The sequence below is a fragment of the Mixophyes fleayi genome, chromosome 2, assembly GCF_038048845.1.
Source record: "Mixophyes fleayi isolate aMixFle1 chromosome 2, aMixFle1.hap1, whole genome shotgun sequence".
NCBI lineage: Eukaryota > Metazoa > Chordata > Amphibia > Anura > Limnodynastidae > Mixophyes > Mixophyes fleayi.
This window is the reverse complement of record NC_134403.1, coordinates 291,365,632-291,393,306: the sequence shown is the minus strand read 5'-3', so window position 1 is coordinate 291,393,306 and position 27,675 is coordinate 291,365,632. Positions and strand designations below refer to the sequence as shown.

General features: G+C 40.8%; 1 protein-coding gene across 1 annotated transcript in view; it reads right to left on the bottom strand.

The window, feature by feature from the left end:
- Positions 1-27,675, bottom strand: part of EFHC2 (EF-hand domain containing 2) — a 67,705-nt gene that overhangs the window by 6,961 nt on the left and 33,069 nt on the right. Inside the window, exon 11 of the mRNA XM_075198174.1 lies at positions 8,744-8,877. Coding sequence (XP_075054275.1) covers positions 8,744-8,877 — 134 coding nt within the window. The remainder of the gene's footprint in view (positions 1-8,743; positions 8,878-27,675) is intronic.

Here is a 27,675-nt window from a genome sequence, read left to right as displayed (position 1 = left end):
TTAAGCAATTGTGTGTGATTTAAATGTATGATTATTTCCACCTATTTATTTTGTGTGTATTATTAGTTGACCAGTTAACTTTAATCTATGTTTAGTATACACAGTATATTTATGTTAATTATATTACATATATAATTTTGGGGTATTTTATAGGAAGGGTTAAATGGCTACACTGTAAATTATTTGTAATGTTTTTCCATGTGAACAGTGATTCTGAGTATTGAACTCAAACACGCTATTGAAAACAATTAAAAATACTCTAAAGTGTAACCATGTGCGGGTGTGAGTGTGATGACCAATAATATACTGGGGTGTGAGTATGATGACCAATCAAAAGCTGCTATCGCCTTTACTGCGGCTTCTGATTACCCCTCCCCCACAGACACAATGTTCAAGTTTGCACCCAGGGCTGTGAGATGAATAGGTATTTTACTTGTTACATAGCTGTAAATACCCATGTAAAATACGAGTGGTACAAGGAATTTAAAGCAAAATCCACTATGATTTATTGAGATGCCCACTATTTGTTGTCTTAAAAATTGGTCTCTCTTCAGAGAAAGGTTGTGAAGGGTCACACTGTTAGGGCTTAAGCAAAACTGGTCAATACATTACTGAGTTTAGATGTTTTTATTATATGCACACACACTCACCCTCTCAATCATAGTTATAGTTATAATTATGTGAATAACTGATGCTGCCTAAATGCTTCATTATAACATTAAATTAATTTTAAAGGATGAGCAATAAAAATTATCTTTTAAAATCAATGCACACCATACAGACATTGCTTTCTATTTTGTGCAGCTTAGTTTAGGAATTCCCCAGCAAGTTTATTGTTCACTAGAGAAGAGTCAACGTGGATTGAAATTTCACGCAATTCGAGTTTTGCGGCAGAACAGTCATTTCAAGTAATGGCCAAACAAACTCCTAGTTCTGCTTCCTTGTAAATACAAGAAAAATTAGCTCTCAACTTCAATATTCATGAACTTCATCGTCTTATGGCAAAATTGTCACAAATGTCAAATTGTCACTGATAATACATTACTGTGCCCAGTAACATTAAAAAGACACATCATTTTTTGGTAAAAATGTAGGAAAGGTCGTATTGCACCAGCAAAACATGCAAAAATGTGTGACTAACTGCAGAATGAGGCAAATAATCCACAGAATAGTTTTGAAAATGTCTCTCATCTCTACACACAAGACAGAATCATACTGTATAATTAAAAAGGGGTTATTGAGGATATCTTTAATATCATTATATACCATAGAAAAAGTTTAACCAGCATCTTTAGGCATACGCCCTCCTGAACATTAAAGTATAACCAAATTCCAGAGTTTTGCTGATATCTAGCCAAAGAAAAAACCTGACTGTAAAAATACTAAAAACTAAAGATAGTAGTGTTTGTTTTGTGTCCAAAAAACAAAAGCATAAAATTCATATCTACTTGAATGCGATATAGTGACATTTAAATAGCAACAGGAAGCATATTCTTCATTTAAGGGGTCTAAGAAGGTTTTACCTTCTCATAGGCACACGCATCAATACAGAGAGCTGGTAGTTAAACCATGTCTAATCTTTTGTTAATTAGTTTCCTTTGCAATGATTAACAGTAAGCCTGCAGAGTTATACAGTTGGTGGATGTGTCTGCATTATTCTTTTATGTGATACAACAGGAGGCAAAGATGATGTCCGATAAGCTGAAGATATGTAAATAATCCAAACCCATTGCAATATTCACCCTATGTATAGCCACAATGGGGGCAGATTTCTTTAAAGCTTTACTACAAATGTTAGGGATGGTAAAATGTCTTTAGTATTTTACAAATTTGTATTTAGAACATGAATTTGGCAATTCTATAAAAGCCTGCCCAACACTGAAACTCTGCATATCCTATCAATGATTTATCCCATGCAAAAGAAAAATCTATTTCATGTATGCAATCTATGCGATATGTACATGGAACATTATGTTCCGCTCCACCTTGTACACAGAGTTTTCACCCTGATACTTGAGAACCTCACAAAGTAGATCTCAAACAACTCCCAGGATGCCAGGGAAGGACAGAAAAAGAAAGCTAAGAGGAAACTGTCTGTAACTGAGCCAAGTTGAATTTAGAATAACAGTAGTACAATAGTCCGTTGAAGGAGAATGTGAGAGCTATTCAAAAGTTCTGCCTTGCCACCCAGAAGAGAAGACATGACCCAGCCAAATATTTGTTGCACATTTTTTAACACAAAAACTATTGTTGCATGCCATCATAGTCGCAGCTGCCAACTTTGGTGGCATTTCTCTCTCTGTTTGTGCTTCACTTGTTTTTTGGGGAAGTTATATTCATTTCAATTGTAAGCACATACAATGTGCAGAAGTGTTAACTTTTAGGGTACCATGGCTCAAAACAAAATGTCCTTTAATTGAGTATATTCTAAAGTAACTGCAGAGAAAGGTGTACTGTGCAGCAGGAGGGTGCTATGTAACCTGGGGTCATCTGAACTGCTATAAATCAGAGGTGCTATAAGTAGGAATATTTCACTACACCAGCTACAATCCAAGGTGCTATAAGTAGGAATATTTCACTACACCAGCTACAGTTTTAAGTGCAAAGCTTTTGACACAACCATCAAAACAATCAAGGCTGGCAGATGTTTCCATCTGTATCGTGGCTGATAGCCCAGCGGCAGCTGTATCTAATCTTAAAATCTGTTTGCAACCATTCAAATGAGGACAGACATAACGTCAGAGATCTGCCGGACCACCTACATCAATAGCAACTTATTTTATTATCATGGTGAGAATGACAAATTTTTTCTTTGTCTCTCAAATCATAATTTGATATGGATGTTGCTAAATTCAATCAGGGTGTCATCATAGTTTCCATATAGCAGAAGGTCAAATGGAAAAAAAGCCACATCAACATAACCAAGACACCTTTGATAAAAAAAAAAATGTGGTAAAAAGTCCTTTGTGGTTATGATCTGTGTTGTGAGTGCGCCTCTGGTCTATACGGGAAATTATGGGTGCACAATGGTGGCTTGAATAGCATATAGCATATTCTTAAATGAATTGGTTTATTTATTTGTTTTAATGCACTGTCAAGAGATCATGAGAGGCTGTATATGAGAGAGAAGGGATTGAAACTTGTTAGTGTAGGTACAATGAAAAGTAATTTTGGGAAAGGTATTTATGACAGCCTCTTGAATGCTGTGGCTTTAATTATCATTATTATTATTATTATTTATAAAGCTCCACAAACAGCTTGCAGTACCGTACATAGGGGGCTAACAGAGCACATATTTACACAGTGCACAGACAGCTACGAATAATATATAATTATGCACAACTCTCTCTCAAATTACCGCCCTATCAGCTCCCATGCCCCTCCAAGCTTCTCAAGAGAATTGCCTACACTCGCCTCACACACTTTCTTACAGCAAACAACCTATTGGATCCTCTTCAGTCAGGCTTTCGCTCTCAACACTCCACAGAGACTGCGCTGACCAAGGTTGTCAATGATTTCATCACAGCAAAAATTGAAGGCCATTACTCTCTTCTAATTCTCCTGGATCTCTCTGCTACATTTGACACTTTGACTACTCTCTCATAAAAACACTACAATTCCTAGGTCTTGAAGGCACTGTATTATCCTGGTTCTCATCCTACCTATCTAATCGCTCTTTCAGTGTTAATTTCTCTGGATCCACCTCCGCTCCTCTTCCTTTATCAGTTGGATTACCACAAGGCTCAGTCCTAGGTCCTCTGCTATTCTGTATCTACACCACTACTCTTGGAATACTAATAAGCTCCTTTGGATTTCATTATCACCTCTACACACCTAACACCAGACAACAACCCTCTAACCAACATTGCTGTGTGACTGATCACACAGCCCACTCAAAATTCTAGCTGGTCCAATGTGCAATATGATGTAGCACATGCCCTTGTGTTTCAAACTCCCACTGTCCCATAGATTATAAGCTTGTGAGCAGGGCCCACTTACCTCTCTGTCTATATGTATTACCCAGTCTTGTTTTATTAATGTTAGATCCCAATTGTTAAGCGCTACGGAATTTGCTGGCACTATATAAATAAATGTTGATGATAATGATGATGATGATGATGATGAATGACCAGTCAAAAACAAATTAACAGAGTATAAACAGAGAACATAGAATTGCAGATAAGGCTACTGACAAAACAGTGAACATAAATGATAAGTAGTGCCCGTGTGAAGTAGGCCTGTGCCCAGGAGCACAGGCTTCAGAAGACAGGCCTAGAGGTACAATGATTGGAAGGAAAACACAAGGAATGAGGAGCCTGTTCATGAAAGCTTACATCCTAGAGGAAAGGGTGAGACACAAATAGGGTGGAGTTGAGTGATGAGTAAGGATGGTAGTAATGGAAGAGGAGTTAAGAGGAAAAGGGCGCAAAGAAGATATGAGTTTTAAGGACACATTTGAAGCCTTTGATACTATGATACTAGTGGCTAGCTAATTTAATAGGGCGTGGAATTGCGTTGTACAGGTAAGGAACAGCATGGGCAAAATCCTGGAGACGTGAGTGTGAAGATGTAATCAGTATGGTAGTGAGGCGGTGGTTGTTGGCAGAGTAGAGGGGGGTAGTAGTGAGTGTGCATAGAAATGAGGCTGGAAGAGTAGTGGGAAGAGGAGTGGATGAGGGCTTAGTGAATGAGGGTGAGGAATTTGAACTTGATTCTGTAGGAGGAGAGCCAGTGTAAAAGGAGGGAATGGCTCGCCACAGCATCTTCAAACCTGAGAACAGGATTAAATGCATTACATTTCATTAACAGGATAGGATTCATGACGAAACTTCTTAGTATAATCTGTATGGACTTCTCCTAAAAGGAGAGATGATGGATATAAAAACGGAAGGCCTCCATTTCTCCATGGCCTTAATGAGGATAAAAAATATGCTGCATTTCTTTTTGATAATCTAAATATATACAGTCAAAACAGATTTTAAATTACTTGTTTAGCCCCACATTATTAACGCTTTGGCACTATAAGTACTTCAGTGTGCATAGGAGAGGCATTATCTACTTTTTCCTTACTTTATATATCTATTACTAAACATAAGTGTGTAGTATTTAGGCCATGCCTTCTTGAGAAAGTCAACTGGGAAGCTGCAAAACATCAGGTAGGTGGCACATATCTCTCTATGCCTACAGTAAAGGAAACGCCTGCAAATTGGTAGCGAGTACACTCATTGGTGCCTGGATACAATAATGTTTATTATTGTCATTGATTTATAAGTATAAATATTAACACCCTAACACTGTTTTAATACTTGGTAGAAAGTACATTGTGCTGTACCTACTATTTGGATAAGTCTCTACCAACATAGCACATCTGGAAACTGAAATGTTACCCATTGTTCTTTGCAATATTGCATTATTATCATTAGTATTCATTGGTGAACAGCAATTTTCAAATTGTTATACAGATTCTCAATTGGATTAAGGTCATAGCTTTGACTGGGTCACTATAATGCATTATTTTATTTTTTTGCATTTAACTTACTCCAATTATGCTTTAGCTGCATGTTTTGGGTCATTGTCCGCTGCAAAATAAATCTTTTACCAAGTTAAACATCCCTTACAGACTGAAGCAAGTTTTCCTCCAAGATTTATCTATATCTTGGTTCATTTATTTTGCCCTCTATTTTTACAGGTTTTTCAGTCCCTGAAGTAGAGAGGCATGCTGCATCCATGCTTGATGTGCAGTGTTTGGCTTGCTCCACACAGAGCTCCTACTGTTGTGCTCAAACATGTTAAATCTTGATCTCATCAGACCATAGAATGTTTCTTGCTTTGCTTGCTTTGAGTGTCTCCCACATGCTTTCTGGCAAACTCTAGGCTAGATTTCATGTTTGTTTTCTTCCACAATGTTTTCCTGTTTGCCACCCTCTCGCAATGTACAGATTTGTGACATGCCAAGGCTACTATTATCCCATATATAGTCTCTCCCATCACTGCATTGGAAAACTGTTCCTCTGAGTTTCCCATAGGCCTCTCAGTGACCTCCCTAATAAGTGCCATTCTTGTATGGCACTCTTGTTCATACCCCTCTTCACAATCTTTCTTCAATGACCATGCTATAACTCAACCTCACTCCTCCTCCGTTCCTCTTACTACCTACTCATCTCTCACTTCTTAGTTCTAGTCCCCTCATCCTGACTCCCCACTTTGTGATATTTATCAGGCTGTCCTTCCCCTATAGAATGTCAGCGCCCTTGAGCAGGGCCCTCTATCCTCTTGTCCTCCTCCTACTGTTCACCTTGCCTTCGTCTCCCTAGCCCCATTTGTGCATCTTGAGCCTTAGCCTGTGACCTTGGTTATCCTCTTCTCTCTTACCTTTGCATCCCCATCATTGCCCTGATCCTGTTAGTTGTGCCAACACTGCTGGGCACAGGTTCAGGTTCAGCCTGCTTTAGTTCACTCCCTGTCTCTCCTTCATCCCCTTCGTATTTTCTCTTTGTTCTGTAATTCAACTATACCCCTTTGCTCTGCGCACCTGTTTGCAGTTGAAATTACTTTATTTGTACTTTATTTTTGGTGCACTACCCTTTATGCCCTTTAGTTTTGTTTTACCTATGCTCTATGTACGGCACTACCTCACCTTTGCGGCGCCTTATAAATAAAAGATAATAATAATAATAACAATTGCTAAGAGGATGACCTGTTAAAAATAATTCATAGTTGTGCCTTAATCTCACTATTTGTTTATAATGCACTTGTGCACAGGGAAACATTAAAAATCTTTGAAACTGTCATATGTCCTTACATTGATTGGTAGTTTTAATAACATTTTCTCAGACCTGTTTTGAATGATCTTTGATCTATATCATGAAGTTCTTGTTTGGAAATACACTGGAACTTCTCACAGACAGGTACATTTATTTTTAAATCAATTGAACACTTTATTTGTTCACACGTGTACTTCAATTAAATAATAATGTGACCTCTGACCTCAGATTTTACCAGGGTTTTCTTAGGTGTACCTTAGCAAATGGGATGAATATTATATAGTGAAGAATTTTCACTTTCTTATTTGTAAAAACTGTTGAAAAAAATTGGTGTAGTGCTAGACAACTAGGTTAGAGCATCTCCAAAATGGCATGTTTTGTGGGGTATTCCCAGTATGTATTGGTCAGTACCTACCAAAAGTGGTCCATGGAAGGACAACTGATTGGGCCACGGGCACCCAAGGCTCATTGATGCCTGTGGGGAGCAAAGGCTAGCCCGTCTGGTCCAGTCCCACAGAAGAGCTTCTGTAGCACAAATTGCTGAAAAAGTTAATGCTGACTATGATAAAAAGGTGTCAGAGCAAACAGGGCATCACAGCTCGCCGAGTATGGGGCTGCGTAGCCGCAGACCTGTCAGATTAATGACCCTTGTCCACCGCCAAAAGCGTCTACAATGGACATGCGAGTACCAGAACTGGACCATGGAGCAATGGAAGTAGTTTCCTGGACTGATGAATCAAGTTTTTTTTCATCATACATCATGGTCCAGTGCGTGTGCATTGTTTACCTGGGGAGAGATGATACCAGGATGCACTATGGGAAGAAGGCAAGCCGGCAGAGGCAGTTTGATGCTCTGGATAATGTTTTGCTGGGAAACCTTGGGTTCTGGCATTCATGTGGATGTTACTTTGACATGTACCACATACCAAAATATTGTTACAGACCAAGTACATCCCTTCATGGCAATGATGTTCCCTGATGGCAGTGGTCTATTTCAGCAGGATAATGAACCTTTCCACACTGCAAAAAATGTTCAGGAATGTTGGAGGAATATGACTTTTTTGGCTTTGACACCAACTTTCCCAGATCTCAATCTGATCGAGCATCTGTGGGATGTGCTGGTAAAAGAAGGCCAAGTCATGGAGGCTCTGCCTCGCAACTTAGACTTAAAGGTTCTGCTGCTAACGTCTTGGTTCCAAATACCACAGGACTTCTTCAGAAGTCTTGTGGAGTCTATGCCACGATGGGTCACAGCTGTACAAGAGGGATAATATTAGGCAGGTGGTTTCTAATGTTGTGGCTGATCGGGGTATATATATATATATATATATATATATATATATATATATATACACACATACATATATTTATATATAGGTATATATATCTGACAAACTGGAATGTTTAAGTACTCTATGTGGAATGCAAGGTCTTCCCACCATAGATAATCAAGGATAAAAGTGTAAAAAGGTATTTTTAGGTGACAGCATAATAAATTCAGATTCCAAGATTGTGCTGAAAATAATTCATGATACACACATTTAAAGTTATTATAAAAAAAGGGTTGAAGCAACAAGTGTTAGTAGATGGTCAAAGATTTCAAAGTGCTGACATTTTGGACATTTATATGAAATGCCAATTGCTACGTGTTGCGCAACACATAAGAGTTATAGCTATGTATTTAGGAAGTGCAGCTGTGAATACACTACAAAAAAGCAAGCTGATGCTGTAAGAAGGATGATTAATTCATCTCATGGCTTCCTAAATCATGTTGATAGATCAGACCTCTCAGCACAGTATTCTAAATAGAGCAATTTTGGAAACCAAAGAGAGGCAAGCGTAACCTCCCAATCCTTTCTGGTCACTATGAAGTCATCGCACACATAGTAAAAGCATTTCTGTGATAGAGTTCCTTAAAAAGTGATAAATATAGCACATACCAAGAGCACACAGCCATGTTTTGAATTCACATTCTATACCTTAATGTTTCATAAGTCATCTCATTTCTGTGTCCAGGATCATTAGCTACAAAGAGCTGCTTGATTTCTCTGACATTAGATTCACCAATACTCTTTAGCTTGCTTTTAATGGACGCAATATCAGCCAAAGGGAACTAAAATAGACAGAAATAGAAATAAAAGATCATTCTATCAAAAAAATGTTTGTAGATGTTAGCTTTAACTTTAAAATTGTAAGTTGATAATCACTTACAGAAATGTACAATAAGCGACAAATTATGTCAGTACATTAGAAATGTTTAATGTCTTGTTCGAAAAAATATAATTATCATAATGTGTCTAATTCTGCAACGCTGTACAGAGGATATGTGTCACTCACATCAGTCCCTGCCCCATTGGAGTTTACAGTCTAAGTTCCCTAACATACACACACACAGACAGACAGACAGAGACTATAGTCAATTTGATAGCAGCCAATTAGCCTACTAGTATGTTATTTGGAGTGTGGGAGGAAAGCAGAGCACCTGGATGAAACCCACGCAAACATGGGGAGAACATACAAACTCTTCCAAATACTTCCAATTCCCTTCTAAATCATACATTTGGCCTTTGTTAAGCTTGACAGTACAATCTGTGTGTTCAATGAAGATATGCCACATATTTTTTGTGCCTTTTCTTACATTAATGGGGTTCACAGATTTGTCACCAATTCTATCTATTTGTCTATCAATTTAGATACTTTATCTATAAATTGCCCAAACACTACCTGCTCTATTCAGGTGACCTCCAATGACCTCCAAACTGTCAAACGCATTAGGTTTGTACTTGCTTAGTTGACTAAAGGATAGCTTTTTGCACTTCCTCACCATAGGCTGTGTGACAGAGTCCTAAAAGGTGTGTCACATGATGACACAGTGTGAGTTGATAGCCAGAAACACAAAGTTAGTTAGTGTCAAATAGTAAGTGGAGAGAGTGAGAATATTCATTGCTTTTTTAAATAATAAAATAAAATGCGATCACATAAACATGGGGACCTATTAACAAACATTCAAATCCAATGTCAGAAAACTGTGACATTTAGCATCCTCCATGACATTTTTCAAATCAGTTCAGGCTGGGACTAAGCAGATTTTTGAGAGGGTGTGATTATATATTATATTTTTTTTAAAGAGAGAAAGGGCTTGCACTAGGCCATTGTTATAGTATGAAAATGTATTACTAACTCAGTCCTAGTTTCAATAAAATTTAACTTGGTCACTGGTGTTTGACTAGAGTTACAGTACCTATTGTTAATCAGTCTTCATCCCTTGCTTGCTCTGTTTTTCTTGTTTTGAAGTGGGAGAAGAATTACCTCTAAGACAGACGAGTCAAACTTGCGGCCCACAGGCAGCATGCAACCCAAACGCATATTTTTGCGTCCCTGCCAGGGATGCAAATACTTATCTGATTCGCCAGCGTCCCCCGCCTTCCTCCCCTCCTCCCTGAATGTTGAGCACATTTGCAGTGAGTAGCGCACAGAGAGAAGAAAACAGAAGAGAAGTAAGAAGGCAACAGAAAGGTAAGTGAAGGTGAGTAAAAGTAGCATGGAGGATGCAGTGTGCAACGGGAGACAAGTGAAGGTGAGTAAAAGTAGCATGGGGGGCACAGTGTGAAACAGGAGAGACAGATGAAGGTGAGTAAAATTAGCATGGAGGACGCAGTGTGAAACGGGAGACAAGTGAAGGGGAGTAAATTAGCATGGAGGACCCAGTGTGAAACAGGAGACAAGTGAAGGGGAGCAAAAGAAGCATGGAGGGCGCAGTGTAAAACAGGGGAGACAGATAAAGTGAACCAAAAGGAGCATGGAGGGCGCAGTGTGAAACATCGGAGACAGGTGAAGGGGAGCAAAAGTAGCATGGAGGACACAATGTCAAGCATGGGAAAGAACACATTAAACTTTAATTTTGTTTTCTCTTAATAATAAACATTACAATATTGCCTATGCAACTTATTTTTCTTGCAGTCCACACAATCTTATACATATTCAAATATGTGTACCAATTGGGGTTTTGAGTTTGACATGCCTGCTCTAAGAGTATTTCATGAGATGAGTGTGCTAGTCTTGCGGGAGACAGTGACCTGTCTGCTTGTGTTATTGAGTAAGTGTGGACAGGAGTGCATGTGATAGGGGCAGTGCTGATGATGGGAGGAGGGGAACAGAGACAAGGAGGAAGCTACAGACTGATTGATAAATGAAAGGAGCAAGGTCCTCCATCAGGACTTTATTAATGTGAGGCTCCTCAAATAGAAAGATTCTGGTCCCAATTGTAAAACACTATCATGATGATGATGGTGTCATAATGTACTTGCATAAAACAAATCAGCTAAAATACGAGTTGCTTACAATATCCCCACCATGAACAAGCTATTGGTTTTCATGACAGGTAACCATCAAATGACTGCTTATATGTCTCTCAGATTCTAATTCATATTATAAATAAAATATTCAAAAAATGCTACACTATTTACACAATTTAAATTTTAAAGCTTATTTGTATTAATCATATCCTGTGGTTTACCAGTTACATTTTTCAAAAGCTACTATATAAATGTATCTGTATTAAATCCAACTCTAACTGTAAAATAACATTTCGTTAAGTAATACTAAACCTATGTAAAAGTAATAAATCTACCATATTCATGTCATTCCTTATACTGGCTCTCCACCTAGTGGTATGCATTGTCCAATCCAAAAGTTTACCTTTTTATTTTATTGGTTTTCGATCTGTTCTGCCATATATGTGGTTTTGTCAACATTATAAAACTGTAAAGCCAAGTTAATGAGTTTCTCTCTATTTTATTCATTTGGAATTGTTATGTACAAGTCCTCAGAGTCAGTAAAGTATTTAGTATAGCAGTGAGGTCTTGACTTGTTATATTTCTTCCTCTATTCATTAGGCCTGCTACAGGCTCTCAGCTAATTAATGATTACAAAGCTAATTATTGGCTTGTAGCTAGAGATGGGCGGGTCCGGTTCTCCGGGAACCGAACCCACCCGAACTTTGGGTATCCGAGTACCGAGCTGAGCAGCTCGGTACTCTCCCGCCCATTCCGAATCCAAATCGAGGCCGAACGTCATTGTGACGTCGTCGGATCTCGGGGCTCGGTTCTCGCGATACTTCAACTTTATAAATACACGCCTCCACAGCAATCCATCGCCATTTGACAGAGGGAGAGAGCAGGGTGTAGTCATAGGCTAATTAGAGCAGGGACAGAGAATACAATATTGTTCTTGCAATTGCTCTAATCAAAATCGCTAGTGCAGAGAGGAGGATAGAGGTTTATTATTTTTTCTTCATATTTGGCACTCCCCAGCGCTTTTGGGGTGTCCCCCATAATTGTGCATAAATATTTCTGGCTGTCAAAAGTCATATCTGTCAGCAGTATCTACTAAATAATTTTTAGCACTCCTCAGTGCTTTTGGGGTGTCCTCCCTAATTGTGCATTAATATTTCTGGCTGTCAAAAGTCATATCTGTCAGCAGTATCTACTAAATAATTTTTAGCACTCCTCAGTGCTTTTGGGGTGTCCTCCCTAATTGTGCATTAATATTTCTGGCTGTCAAAAGTCATATCTGTCAGCAGTATCTACTAAATAATTTTTAGCACTCCCCAGTGGTTTGCGCTCAGAATGGATTCAAAGCAGTCCACATATGATCTGAATGAGCAACCAGGTTCTGTCACCAGTCCTGATGTTAGTGTTCCCAGTACGTCATCTGGCCAAGGCGATGTCAAACAACAGAGTGTTTTCAAATTAGTGCAAAAAACAAAAACCAAAAAATTTTTTACTGTATTGAAGCGAAAAAGAAGTGTAACTGAGCAAAAGTTAAGTGACGATAAAAAAAAATTTGCAAGCATGCCATTCTACACACGCAGTGGCAAAGAGAGAATGAGGCCTTCACCTTTGGCTATTAGTGGCAGATCCCAAAAAGTTACCCAGCCTACAATTGGTGCACAACTACTGTTACGCGTCAAAGCCGAGCTGCAAGATAACAGTGAGGCATTACAGGAGAATATTTGCACTGATTAACAAATGACAACAATCCCTGTGGAGAGTCCATCCAACAGTGGGATGTCTAATCGTGAGCATTCTGCTGATGTGTGCCTTAATAGCCCGAGTGTAGCCGGTGATACACAAATTGAGGATGCCACTTTGGAATTAGAAGAGGATGAGGGGGAGATTTGTGTAGGCGACGAGGGCGCTAATGATGATGTTGATGATTATGATGCAGACAGATACCAAATTGCCTTTCTCAATTTCTATTTATATTCTAGATTATATAACGGCTGAATAGTTTTTTATTTTACTCCTAGTGGAGAGAGGATCTGATGCAGACAGATACCAAACTGCCTTTGTCCATTTCAACTTATATTGTACAGTATATAACGGCTGAATTTATTAGTATTTTATACAAGTGGAGGGGGGCCTAGAGAGACAGAAACCAAACTGGCTTTCTCCATGTCAATTAATATTGTACAGTCTATAACGGCTGGATTTTTTTGTATTTTATACAAGTGGAGGGGGGCCTAGAGAGACAGAAACCAAACTGTCTTTCTCCATGTCAATTAATATTGTACAGTCTATAATGGCTGAATTTTTTAGTATTTTATACAAGTGGAGGGGGGCCTAGAGAGACAGAAACCAAACTGGCTTTCTCCATGTCAATTAATATTGTACAGTCTATAATGGCTGAATTTTTTGGTATTTTATACAAGTGGAGGGGGGCCTTGAGAGACAGAAACCAAACTGGCTTTTTCCATTTCTTTACATATTTAACTATAAGTGTAGGGTGTAATATACATTCAAAGACGATGGCTGCATTGCCAATATGCATAGATGGAGAGGAAGACAATCTGTTTTGTGTGTAGAATAGGCCTACCAACGAAGAATTAAACTGTTTTTTTGGATGATTTATTACCTCAACAATTAGATTACTTGTCTCTAAAACAGTTGGAGCACTAAATTGGGTTAATTTAGGCCCAAAAACATGGATTTTCCAAAAAAATAGCAAAACAAAACCAAACAAAACCAAAACCAAAACCAAAACACGCAATGGCAGTTTTGCAAAACCAAAACCAAAACCAAAACACGACGGTAATCCAGATCCAAAACCGAATCCAAAACCAAAACACGGGGGTCAGTGACCATCTCTACTTGTAGCACACTAAGGAGTGAGACTATGGGAGATGAACTACAGCTGAAACAATGGCAGGCAGCATGGTTGGCAAAGCAAACTACCAACCAAGTACAACTCTACATGCAAGAAATAGAAGCAATAATTAGCAATCTACTAATTGATGATTACAAAAATTCAGAGCAGATATAAGAATATTTTGTACATTAAAATAAATAAAACATGAATAGCAAAAAATAAGCTCTATCTTACATCCAAGGTTTAATAGTAAGACTGTGAATAACTTAAAGCAAATTAATTTATAGAAGGAACCATTTGTGCCAGAACAATAATAATTACTGCTAGAATATAAACGAGAACCAGAAAAATAAACAAAGCTGAATAAATGTTTTCCACATAACTTACAATATGACAGAAGGTCATGAACGTGTTTGAATTAGAGATGCTCACTGACCCCCGTGTTTTGGTTTTGGTTTTGGATCTGGATTACCGTCATGTTTTGTTTTTGCCAAACCGTCCTTGCGTGTTTTGGTTTTGGTTTTGATTGGTTTTGTTTTGCAATTTTGTTTAAAAATCAATGTTTTTGGGCATAAAATAACCTAATCTAGTGCTCCACTTGTTTTTTGGATAAGTAAGGTAATTCTAAGACTAATAAATTAGGAAGAAAACAGTTTAATCCCTGGTAGGCCGTCCTTAATTCTGCACACAAACTTGGTTGTCTTCCTCTTCATCTTAGCCTATTGGCAATGCAGCCATCGTCTTTGGGTGTATATTACACCCTCCACTTGTAGTTGAATAGAAAAAAAGCAGCCTGCATAGACTGTAGAATTAGAAAGTAAAAATAAAAGGACCAAGGTAGTTTGGTGGCTATCTATGCCCCCCCCCCACCCTACACTTGTAGTTGAATAGAAAAAAGCAGCCTGCATAGACTGTAGAATTAGAAAGTAAAAATAAATGGACCAAGGTAGTTTGGTGGCTATCTATGTCCCCCCCCCCCCCACCCTCCACTTGTAGTTGAATAGAAAAAAAAATCAGCCTGCATAGACTGTAGAATTAGAAAGTAAAAATAAATGGACCAAGGTAGTTTGGTATCTGTCTGCATCAGCCCCCCCCCATCCACTTGTCGTAAAATAGAAAAAAAGCAGCCTGCATTGACTGTAGAATTAGAATATACAAAGAAATGGACAAAGGCAGTTTGGTATCTGTCTGCATCAGATCCCCTCTCCACTAGGAGTAAAATAGAAAACTATTCAGCCGTTATACAATCTAGAATATAAATAGAAATTGAGAAAGGCAATTTGGTATCTGTCTGCATCATAATCATCAACATCATTAGCGCCCTCGTCTCCTACACAAATCTCCCCCTCTTCTAATTCCAAAGTGGCATCCTCAATTTGTGTATCACCGGCTACACTCAGGCTGTTCAGGCACACATCAGCAGAACTGCTGAAAGGGCCACTCTTTATGGGTACACTAACAGAATGCACACAATTAGACATCCCACTGTTGGATGGACTCTCCACAGGGATTGGTGTCATTTCTGATTCAGAGCAAACATTATTCTCTAATGCCTTACTGTTATCTTGCAGCTCGGCTTTGACGTGTAACAGTAGTTGTGCACCACTTGTAGGCTCGGTAACATTTTTGTATCTGCCACTAATAGAGAAAGGTGAAGGTCTCATTCTCTCTTTGCCACTTCGTGTGTAGAATGGCATGTTGGCAATTTTTTTTTTATCGGCACTTAACTTTTCCTCAGTTACACTTCTTTTTCGCTTCAACGCGTAAAATTTTTTAGGGTGTGTGTTTTTTTGACTGATTTCAAAAGACTGTGTAGCTTGACATCGCCTTTCCCAGATGACGTACTGGTAACACTACCATCAGTACTGGTGACGGAACCTGGTTGCTCATTCTCTTCATATATGGACTGCTTTGAATCCATTCTGAGCCCAAAGCACTTGTAGTGCTACAAATTGTTTTAGATACTGCTAACAAACAGGACTTTTGACAGCCAGAAATATTAATGCAAAACAATGGGGGACACCCCAAAAGCAATTGGGAGTGCTAAATATTTTTTGAGACTGCTGACAAACAGGACTTTTGACAGCCAGAAATATTAATGCAAAAGAATGGGGACACCCCAAAAGCACTTGGGAGTGCTAAATATTATTTTTTTAGACTGCTGACAAATAGGGCTTTTGACAGCCAGAAATATTAATGCAAAAGAATGGGGGACACCCCAAAAGCACTTGGAGTGCAAAAAATTAACCAGATAGTGCTGTTATATAAGACTTTCAGCACCAGAAAAATTGTTGTTTTACACTAGGGGATATGGGACACCTCAAAGCACTTGTAGTGCCAAATATTGAAGAAAAAAAAAAGACTCCTCTATCCTTCTCTCTTCTCTTCTCTATCAATTGTTATCAGAATTGTAATCAGAATTGGATGAAGAATAAGGTATATTCTCTGTCCCTGCTTTAATCAGCCTGTGACTACACCCTGCTCTGTCCCTCTGTCAAATGGCGATGGATTGCTGTGGAGGCGGGTATTTAAAATTTTCAATTATCGCGAGAACCGAGCCCCGAGATCCGATGACGTCACAATGACGTTTGGCCTCGATTTGGTTCTCGGGGAACCGAGCCCGCCCATCTCTAGATTGAATGGATATAAAAAAAAAAAAAAAATCGGTAATTTATGCTCATGTAACAAAGTACACTGTACAATGTACTGAGCACTATATACTATGTTCAGTAGCATCAATGCTACTGGATGAATTAATCCAGTATTATTAAATCCTGAAGCACAGATTCCAATATAACCTTTCAAATGCTTGCTCAATTGATGAGGGTCACCATAATTTTTCAAAGCACCACTAAGCCAAAATAATTACCAAGTAGCCCCCAGCCTTGATTACCACCGGCCCTGTCACAGCACCACTATGAGATCGCTGCGACACCCCAGGGAGCCACGGCACACAGTTTTGGAACCACTGCCCTATGGCAAGAGTGTATGCAGACATACTCCAAAAGGTAGGAAAAATGCATTACAAATAACTGCTGTATCGCATACTTAAAGTCTGATACAATACAAATTGTCTGACACGTAGAAAGATTGCCTTTGGAAACAGTAGATTCATAATTGATCGCTGATCACAGCAAAATCATAAGTTGAGGCAGATATTGTAAAGATGAATCCAAACACACAGTTCCTAAAGGGTGTCTATTATAGCCAGGGCTGGACTGGGACTAAAAATCAGCCCTGGCATTTAAAATACAGAGGCCCATCTCAGTTCAAGCATGAAAGAAGGCTTGTGCCGCCACGCAGTGGCGGCGCCGAAACGGGCGTGGCTACATTGTTTTGTGGGTGTGGCCAACATGGGGCATTGATACATATATTACAATAAAACATTACATTTATCACAGCCCCCCTCAGTGAAACAAAGGCCCCCCTCAGTGAAACAAAGGCCCCCCTCAGTGAGATACACACAGCCCCAGTCAGTGAGACACACAGCCCCAGTCAGTGAGACACAAAGCCCCCCTCAGTGACACACACAGCCCCAGTCAGTGACACACACAGCCCCCCTCAGTAATACACACAGCCACCCCTCAGTAATACACACAGCCCCCCTCAGTGACACACACAGCCCCAGTCAGTGACACACACAGCCCCCCTCAGTAATACACAGCCCCCCTCAGTAATACACAACCCCCCTCAGTAATACACACAGCCCCCCTCAGTAATACACACAGCCCCCCATCAGTAATACAAACCCCCCTCAGTAATACACAGCCCCCCTCAGTAATACACACAGCCCCCCCTCAGTAATACACACAGCCCCCCATCAGTAATACACACAGCCCCCCTCAATAATACACACATTCCCCCTCAGTAATACACAGCCCCCCTCAGTGACACACACAGCCCCCGTCAGTAATACACAGCCCCTCTCAGTAATACACAGCCCCTCTCAGTAATACACACAGCCCCCCATCAGTAATACACACTCCCTCAGTAATACACAGCCCCCCCTCAGTAATACACAGCCCCCCCCCTCAGTAATACACACAGCCCCCATCAGTAATACACAGCCCCCATCAGTAATACACAGCCCCCCTCAGTAATACACACAGCCCCCATCAGTAATACACAGCCCCCCTCAGTAATACACACAGCCCCCCATCAGTAATACACAGCCCCCTCAGTAATACACAGCCCCCCTCAGTAATACACACAGCCCACCATCAGTAATACACACAGCCCCCATCAGTAATACACAGCCCCCCTCAGTAATACACACAGCCCCCCATCAGTAATACACAGCCCCCATCAGTAATACACAGCCCCCCTCAGTAGTACACACAGCCCCCCTCAGTAATACACAGCCCCCCCTCAGTAATACACAGCCCCCCCTCAGTAATACACAGCCCCCCATCAGTAATACATACAGCCCCCCATCAGTAATACATACAGCCCCCATCAGTAATACACAGCCCCCCTCAGTAATACACACAGCCCCCCTCGGTAATACACACAGCCCCCCTCAGTAATACACAGCCCCCCCTCAGTAATACACAGCCCCCCATCAGTAATACATACAGCCCCCATCAGTAATACACACATCTCCCCATCAGTAATACACAGCCCCCATCAGTAATACACAGCCCCCATCAGTAATACACAGCCCCCCTCAGTAATACACAGCCCCTCTCAGTAATACACAGCCCCCATAAGTAAAACACAGCCCCCCTCAGTAAAATACAGCCCCCCTCAGTAAAATACAGCCCCCCTCAGTAATACACACTTACCTTGTTGGCCGGCGGAGGGAGCTCAATGTGATATACGGCTGTTGCCAGTGATCACATGGGATGCGCACCATGTGCCAGGTGCCATCCCATGTGATTAATATTACATGACTGCACATCTCATTGAACTCCCTCCGCTGAGCAGCGCGCAGTGAGCTGCGCTGCTCGGGCGGGCATGGTGCCCCCATCGAATCGGCCCAACTAGCCATCGGCCCTTCTGGCATTTGCCAGAAGTGCTTAATGGCCAGTCCGGCCCTGATTATAGCTCACATTGATTTTTAACTTTGTGAGGTATCAAATGTTAAATGTGCAGTATAGTATCATACCAGTTTGTTCCACAATAAACTAAGGGTGTGCACCGGCCACTTTTGGGGTTTTGGGTTTTGGGTTCTGATTAGCTTGAGGTTTTGGGTTCTGATTTGTTTTGCCAAAACACCCCACGAAAGGTTTTGGTTCTGATTTTGGGTTTTGGGTTCTGATTTTTTTTTTTAAAAAGCATAAAAAGTGCTAAAATCCATATTTTATTTTTTTTTCACTCCTACACTATTATTAACCTCAATAACATTCATTTCCACTAATTTCCAGTCTATTCTGAACACCTCACACCTCACAATATTGTTTTTAGTCCAAAAGGTTGCACCGAGGTAGCTGGAAGTCTAAGCTAAGCGACACAAGTGGGCGGCACAAACACGTGGCCCATCGTAGGTGGCTGTGTAGGCTTGAATGGCCTTTTGCTGCTCCTCCATCCTCTGCAGCATATAGAGGGTGGAGTTCAAGCGCGTCACTACCTCTTGTTTTAGTTGATGGCAGGGCAGGTTCATGCTTTTTTGATGTAGCAGGAACAGTGAACGTAGTTTAATATCTGATACTAATATTTCTGCACTGCAGGAACAGTGAACGTAGTTTAATATCGGATACTAATATTTCTGCACCGCAGGAACAGTGAACGTACTTTAATATCTGGTACTAATTTTTCTGCACTGCAGGAACAGTGAACGTACTTTAATATCTGATACTAATATTTCTGGACTGCCTATTGAAGTTGAATCTCAACGGGATTTGGTACCGGGGACACAATACCTCCATCAACCGTCTAAATTCCACTGCACAGATGGCGAACACCGGATGCACGACTAACACCGACATAGCTGTTACGGCCGCAGTTATCCGCTTTGCCATAGGATGACTATATAGGAGTGGCACTGCAGTGGCAGACAGGATGGCAGTTTGAAAAACTAGGCCCCAAAGAGCACATAATGCCAAAAAAAGAGTTGCAAGATGGAATTGTCCTTGGGCCCTCCCATCCACCCTTATGTTGTTGAAATAGGACATGCACACTTTAACAAACCAATCATTTCAGCGAAGGGGCCTACCAAACTGTGGCTGAAATGATTGGTTTGTTTGGACCCCCACAAAACGAGCTGGCAAAGAAAAAAAAAAAGAGGTGCAAGATGGAATTGTCCTTGGGCCCTCCCACCCACCCTTATGTTGCTGAAATAGGACATGCACACTTTAACAAACCAATCATTTAGGCGACAGGGCCTACAAAACTGTGGCTGAAATGATTGGTTTGTTTGGGCCCCCACACCAAAAAAGCAATTCATCTCTCCCTGTACAAACTAAACTGGCTCTACTGAGGCAAGATGTCATCCTCATCCTCATTCTCTGATTCCTCGCCCCCTTCAGTGTGTACTTCCTCATCCTCACACATTATCAATTCGTCCCCGCTGGACTCCACAACCACAGGTCCCTCTGTAGTCTCTGGAGGGCAGTGCTGTTCTTGATTGAGGAATTGATAATTCATTTTAATTAACATCATTTTTTCAACGTTTTGCGGAAGCAACCTCCTTCGCCGCTCACTGACCAGGCTCCCCGCTGCACTAAAAACTCTTTCCGAGTACACACTGGAGGGGGGACAACTCAGGTAAAATATAGCCAGTTTGTACAGGGGCTTCCAAACTGCCTTTTGTTCCTGCCAGTAAAAATAAGGACTGTCTTACATGTCTACTTGGATGGTGTCAGCAAAGTAATCCTCCACCATTTTTTCAATTGTGACAGCATCCAATGCAGCGACAGTAGACATGTCTGCAATGGTTGGCAGGTCCTTCAGTCCGGACCAGATGTTCTCAGCATCCCCGCCAGCGGGTCTTTTAGGAAAACTGAGCTTTTTCCTCGCAGCCACAGGTGTTGAAGAAAATGAAGGAGGAGCTGTTGGCATGTCACGGTCCTCTTCAGAGGACAATCTCCTGACCAGCAGGTCTTTGCACCGCTGTAGACTTGTGTCCGTCGGAAACAGAGACACAACATACGCTTTAAACCGAGGATCCAGCACGGTGGCCAGAATGTATTCCTCTGTCTTTAAAAGACTGACCACCCTTGGATCCTGGCAAAGCGTACGAAGGGCTTCATCCACAAGAGCTACATGCTTTGCTGAATCGCAATGCTTTACCAGCTCCTCCCTCACTTTCTCCAGCTGTTTCTGCAACAGCCTGATCAGGGGAATCACCTGACTCAAGCTGGCAGTGTCGGAACTGACTTCTCGTGTGGCAAGTTCAAACGGCTGGAGAACCTTGCACAACACGGAAATCAGTCTCCACTGCGCTTGACTCAGGCGCATCCCCACTCCTTTTCCTATGTCGTATGTGGCTGTGTAGGCTTGAATGGCGTTTTGCTGCTCCTCCATCCTCTGCAGCATATAGAGGGTGGAGTTCCAGCGCGTCACAACCTCTTGTTTGAGGTGATGGCAGGGCAGGTTCAGCTTTTTTTGATGTTGCTCGAGTCTGCGGTAGGCACTGGCAGAATGCCGAAAGTGTCCAGCAATTTTGCGGGCCCCCACAAGCATCTCCTGCACACCCCTGTCACTCTTCAAGTAATGCTGCACCACCAAATTAACGGTGTGGGCAAAACATGGGACGCGCTGGAAATTGCCCATATGTAATGCCCGCACAATGTTACTGGCGTTGTCTGACACCACAAATCCCCAGGAGAGTCTAAGTGGGGTAAGCCACTGCGAGATTATTTCCCTCAGTTTCTCTAAGAGGTTGTCAGCGTTGTGCCTCTTATTAAAACCGGTGATACACAACGTTGCATGCCTTGGAACGAGCAGCCGTTGTGGAGATGCTGCTACTAATGCAGCTGCTGCTGTTGCTGCGGAAGGCGATGCATCTACCCAGTGGGCTGTCACAGTCATATAGTCCTTCGTTTGCCCTGAACCACTTGTCCACATGTCCGTGGTTAAGTGGACAGTGGGTACAACCGCATTTTTAAGAGCACTGAGGACACTTTTTCGTACTTCTCTGTACATCCCGGGTAACGCCTGCCTAGTGAAGTGGAATCTAGACGGGATTTGGTATCGGGGACACAATACCTCCATCAACCGTCTAAATCCCACTCCACTGATGGTCGACACCGGACGCACGTCTAACACCAACATAGCTGTTACAGCCGCAGATATCCGCTTTGAAATAGGGTGACTACTGTCGTACTTTGTGCTCATGGCAAACGACTGTTGGACGGTCAACTGTTTGGTGAAAGACGTAGCGTTCTTGCGACTTCCCCTCTGGGAAGATGACCGACTACCAGCAGCAACAGCAGCAGCGGCAGTAGTAGGCGTACCGCTGCAGGATTCCTCGGATGAATCCCGGATTGAAGAGGACTCAGTCTGGCTGGTGACATGGCCTGCAGGACTATATCTGATGGAGATCGTGGAGGAAGTTGACGAGGAGGGTGTTGGTGGTGTGTATCCAACAGGACCAAGGGATTTAGGTGTCCCTGGACTGCTGACGGTCCTAGCCACAGGTCCTGAACTAAACACTGAACTATGAAGGTTCTTCTTCGCAACCACCAACACCCTTGGTCTCGCCTTGGGGATTTATGATGCCATCTCTGTAGAAGGCAGAGTTGTTTGCTGTGTTGATGATGACAGCTTAAGTCTCTTAATTTTTTTAGAGGGTGGGGGGGGAGGAGGGCTTAGATCCTTGGGTGAAGCTGAACCACTAGTCATGAACACGGGCCAGGGCCTAAGCCGTTCCTTGCCACTCCGTGTCGTAAATGGCATATTGGCAAGTTTACGTTTCTCCTCTGATGATTGATTTGAATTTTCTTTTTTTACTAATTGTAGTGAACTTTGGCTTTTTGGATTTTACATGCCCTCTACTAGGAGATTGGGCATCGCCCTTGGCAGACGACGTTGATGGCATTTCATCATCTATGTTCTGACTAGTGGCAGCAGCTTCAGCATTAGGAGGAAGTGGGTCTTGATCTTTCCCTACTTTATCCTCCAAATTTTTGTACTCCATTATATGCAGCACAAGAGAGCGTACCCCTAAACCACACACACTTTGGGACTGCAGAAACAGTGAATGTAGTAATATAGATTGCAGTTCCTATTTTTTGGGACTGCAATAATATGTTGCTCTAGAATATTTTTTATACTTTTTAAAGTATTTTTTTATATTTTTTTAAAATTATTTTTTTATTATTTTTTTAAAAAAAAAATAAGATTTTTTTATAATTATAAAATTACTATGGACTTAGCAGAAAAAAACACAGGACAAAAGCACCACTGGAATCAGCAGGACAGACACTGGCCAAAGCACCACTGGAATCAGCAGGACAGAGCACTGGACAAAGTACCACTGGACTTAGCAGGACAGAGCACTGGACAAAGCACCACTTGACTAAACTAATCAGCAGGACAGAGCACAGGATCTCAACAAGCTCCCTCTTCAGTGATCGCAGGGAGAATGAAGATGGCGGCCGTGAGCGGGGCATTTATGACATCCGAGTCTCGCGAGATCCGATGCGAGACTTGGATATCATAGCCTAGTTTTGGATTCCTTTGGCGGCCGAAAGTACCCGAACAGTGCTCGGATCCCGTCGGATCAGCACGGTTCGGGTGGGTTTGGATTAGCGAAATCCGAGCCCGCTCATCTTTACAATAAACACACTCTATCAAGTAACAGCAATGCTCAGCTCCCCAGTGATACTGGCTGGCAGCTATAAGAGGATTCTTGCTGCTCAAGAGGCCAGTGCTGGCTCCCTTCGGTATTCATGAGCTGGAACTGGAATCCTGGACTTAGCTTCCAGTTCCAGATTCACTTAAAAAAATAAAGACATTTAAAAAAAACAGCAGAAAAAATAGAAAACAAAAAATAGGAGGACTATCATTGGTAAATAAGCTTCCACCACCTTCGAATGGGATAGCTTCGCTGGACAGACCTGGCAACAGACATCACTGGCGAAAGCAATTATCCAGAGGGAGGGTTTGTTAAATAGGCTTTTCCCTATTTTATAATTATATATATATATATATATATATATATATATATATATATATATCCTGATTCTCTTAGTTTTTGTCAGTTGTTAGTTCTACAAAACACCCACATACCAACCAGACACCCAAAAAAACAAGCCCACAAAACCACAAAGTAAATTCTTTTAATTGATTAAAAATATAAACTAAAACCCGTACATTATATGAAATGATCGAAAGCTTATCTCAAATCCATAGTCACTGGAAGTTGAAGAGATAACTGCTACATCCAGGTCTGGAAAAGGCTTCGTACAACACTGTCCCCTCCTTAGAGATCTCCCAATAACTTTTTGCTTCTGAAGTATAACGGAATACACTGTGGGAGGCCACTCAATGTGTTTTGTCTATGGCACCCCTGATCAAGTGGATGTTTCGTAGAACCAACAACAGACAATAACTAAGAAAATCAGGATATATTGGAAAAAGATTACATACTTCAGATAAGACTACTTTTTTCTGATTTGAGCATGCATAATTATTGGCATTAATACAGCTGGGTGACTAAACTTACTACACTAAATGCTCTCTTTGGCTCTTCTCTTTCTATTCGATATAATGTTGTAGGTCCTATCAGGGGCAGGCAGGGCTGGGGGGCAGGGGAGCATCTGTCCCCAGGGCCGGTCCCATAGTGGGCTACCTTGTGCTGGGTCACTGGGCTACCTTAATTTTTATCCCTTTAAAATGTTCCTAATGGGCTGCTGAGTTGGGTCTTGACCCCTGGGGCTAAAATATGTCAGCCCTTCCCTGGATCCTATATGGTAGCTGTGGACACCTGTGAGAGAAGCTGCAGATCCATCTTTGTATTATTATTGTTGAGACTTAGTTTATATTGGAGTGGTAGGAGCGCAATAGGATTTACTGTAGATATACAATATATATATATATATATATATATATATATATATATATATATATATATATATGGAGAGAGAGAGAGAGAGAGAAAGAGAGAGAGAGATTTGAATATATATATATATATATATATATATATATATATATATATATATATACACACACATATGTGATCATTGCTTAATTGCGTGTACAATGCCGCAGTTTTTTTTAATTTTTATTCTATTCTTATTAAATTATATAGTGCTATGTGCAATAAATATTTTTGGCCCACAGTTTTTCCTAGAACCCATTTTCATTTCTCTGAAATTCACCTACCAGCCTGGGACACTATATGGTGATTTGTGACATATAAAGAACTTGTGTTCAGGTAGTTTTTCAGAAAGAAGTGAAGTGTGCTGTTTTTCAGTATTTCAAAGAAAGTAATCTGCAAAATTAAAAAAGTGTGTGGAACACAGGGGAGATTTTTGTGAAAGAGTGAGCACATATTCTTACTAACCACACATCTAGTGCCCCTCTTAGAAGCGCACACGCATGTGTGTGTGTTTGTGTGTAGTTGATTTACTTGCCCTTTAAGCACAATGGTTTTCTAGAAAAACAACAATAATTATACTAGTGAAAAAATGTTGAAAACAAGTTTTAATTTTAAAGTAATGACATATATTTCAAAATGCCAAACTTAAATTATAAATGTATATATTTTAAAAACACAGTTAAGGAATTAAATTAGCGGTTTCTGGACAGAAAAATGCATTCATAAACAACGGAATGTCACTGGAGAATAAACTGAAACTTTTCTTATCTTGTTAACTTTCTAGCCGAGCTCAACTTTCAAATGATGTTTAGGATTTTTGAGTAGTTATTTTTAACTGTCACATTTGAGCCAACGTCAATGCCTTGGGTAAGAGCTGATGTGGAATGCCTGGGTTATGTGGTATACTAAGCTCTCATGTAACCTGGCATCTGCTATGTGACAGCTACAAAACTTTTCCTAAGCATAATTTTACATTTATTAAAATAGTTTTGCCATTTTTTTGTTCATTTAATTCAACATAAAAATATATTTTGGTGTCACTGGAAAAAATTGCCTAATTATGAGCCTACTTGATAGGCACTGTAGTGAACAGAGCAGAATTACAGTTAACATAACTGGGGGGGGGGGAATGGAGCATAAGCAACTGCAGTGTAAATATTGTATATCAATGAATCCATTGATAATTTTCGCTTCTCTGTTAAGGTGTACAATGTAAAGGCAGAATTACTGGTGTGTGTTATTTGGTGGCTCTGCCCACCTCTGTGTTAAAAGATAACAGTGTCACCTTTAAGGAAAGCTGAGCAGCTTCAAAGACCTCTTTGGGTGAGCTTATGTCCTGGTATAGGATGGGGTTATGACACCTGAATAAACTTTTAGGAACCGCTCAGCATGTTGTGGAGACCCCATGATGACATGCTATACTTTATATAGGCAAATATATTTCAGTTTCCAAAATACCACTTAAGATCAATAAAGTAAGTGATCAATCACATAATTATAAATAGCATGATGAAGAGCAGCCCATACGTCTAATAAAGCTGTCTGTCACTCCGGGAAATGTGAGGAAAAGAGTATCAGCTCACCTAATACACTGGACCTATTAATGTTTGGTATCTGGAGACTTGTAAATTTATATTGGATTTATTAATAATAAAACTGGGTCTGTGTGACACTTCCCAGGAAAGTTAGGTCACATTTTAGCACCGGGAGTTAAAACGGGAGATGTAAATTGTGATTGTAAATGGTGTCACAGATGCCCTCTGGAGGCAGCAACCCCTAGAGGTGAAAGGTGTAAAAGTGTCTTTAAAAAGATGACACTGGTTACATTAAATTGTCAGACTTTTGTGAAATCAGTCGACATTGATAAGCTGTCCATCTTCCAAGCCACTTTCGCTTGGTGCAGATTATACAACTCGTATGTAAGTTTATATTCTGAAACTTTGACCTATTATTTTTAATCTGTTTTGCTGAAAATTTTGTCATCTTTATTGATTGTTTTTATTGTCTGTAAGCATTGTACTTTTTGTATATTAAATCTAAAAATGTAATAAGTGCTGTCCTTATTGCTCTACACAAATTCACAGCCTTTTATAAAGAAGATTGCTTAACCATGCTAACCCTTTAAATGCTGAAGTGCGAATGGTTAATATATTTGTCTACAGAGCCTAGTGTGTAACTGCAAAACAATAGAAAAACCGCACCAGGCAAGATAATATGAGCACTTAATGTAATATTCTCATTATAAACCCGAATAGAGAAAACTCTCATCGGGGGGTGCACCCAACACTGTGGTCAAATGATATAAGGAGGGGAAAAAGGGGGAGAGGGAGGGAAAATAGACAGTGTAATCTGAGGCACTCCTGTAGTGCTCAGTAAAACATAACTTTTATTGAGATAGTTAAAATAATGGAAAGAAATGAGCAAAATAATTAAAGGAAAAAAGGTTAAAATAAGTGATAAGGGGGGCGTGGCTTGGTGGCCATCTTCGGCGGATGTGAGGTGCAAGAGCTCCTGTTAATTAACGACTTTTCTGGTGGTTTCGGGTCATAGTGGACCTAGATAGTACCAGCCGTGGTTTCGTATTGGCCCCAGGTTTATCGGGGGATCAGAGAAACCCTTTCTCTCGCGGCCGAAGTCCCGACAATTAGCCACATCCCCGCTGACGTCTTACCAGTGCTTCACTTCGCGGGAACCCACCGGGGGGAAACACCCCCCCCCCCCTATTACTCATTCGAGCCCTTACCTGGGAGCTGGCGTCCTCCGGAGAACTGGGCAGTG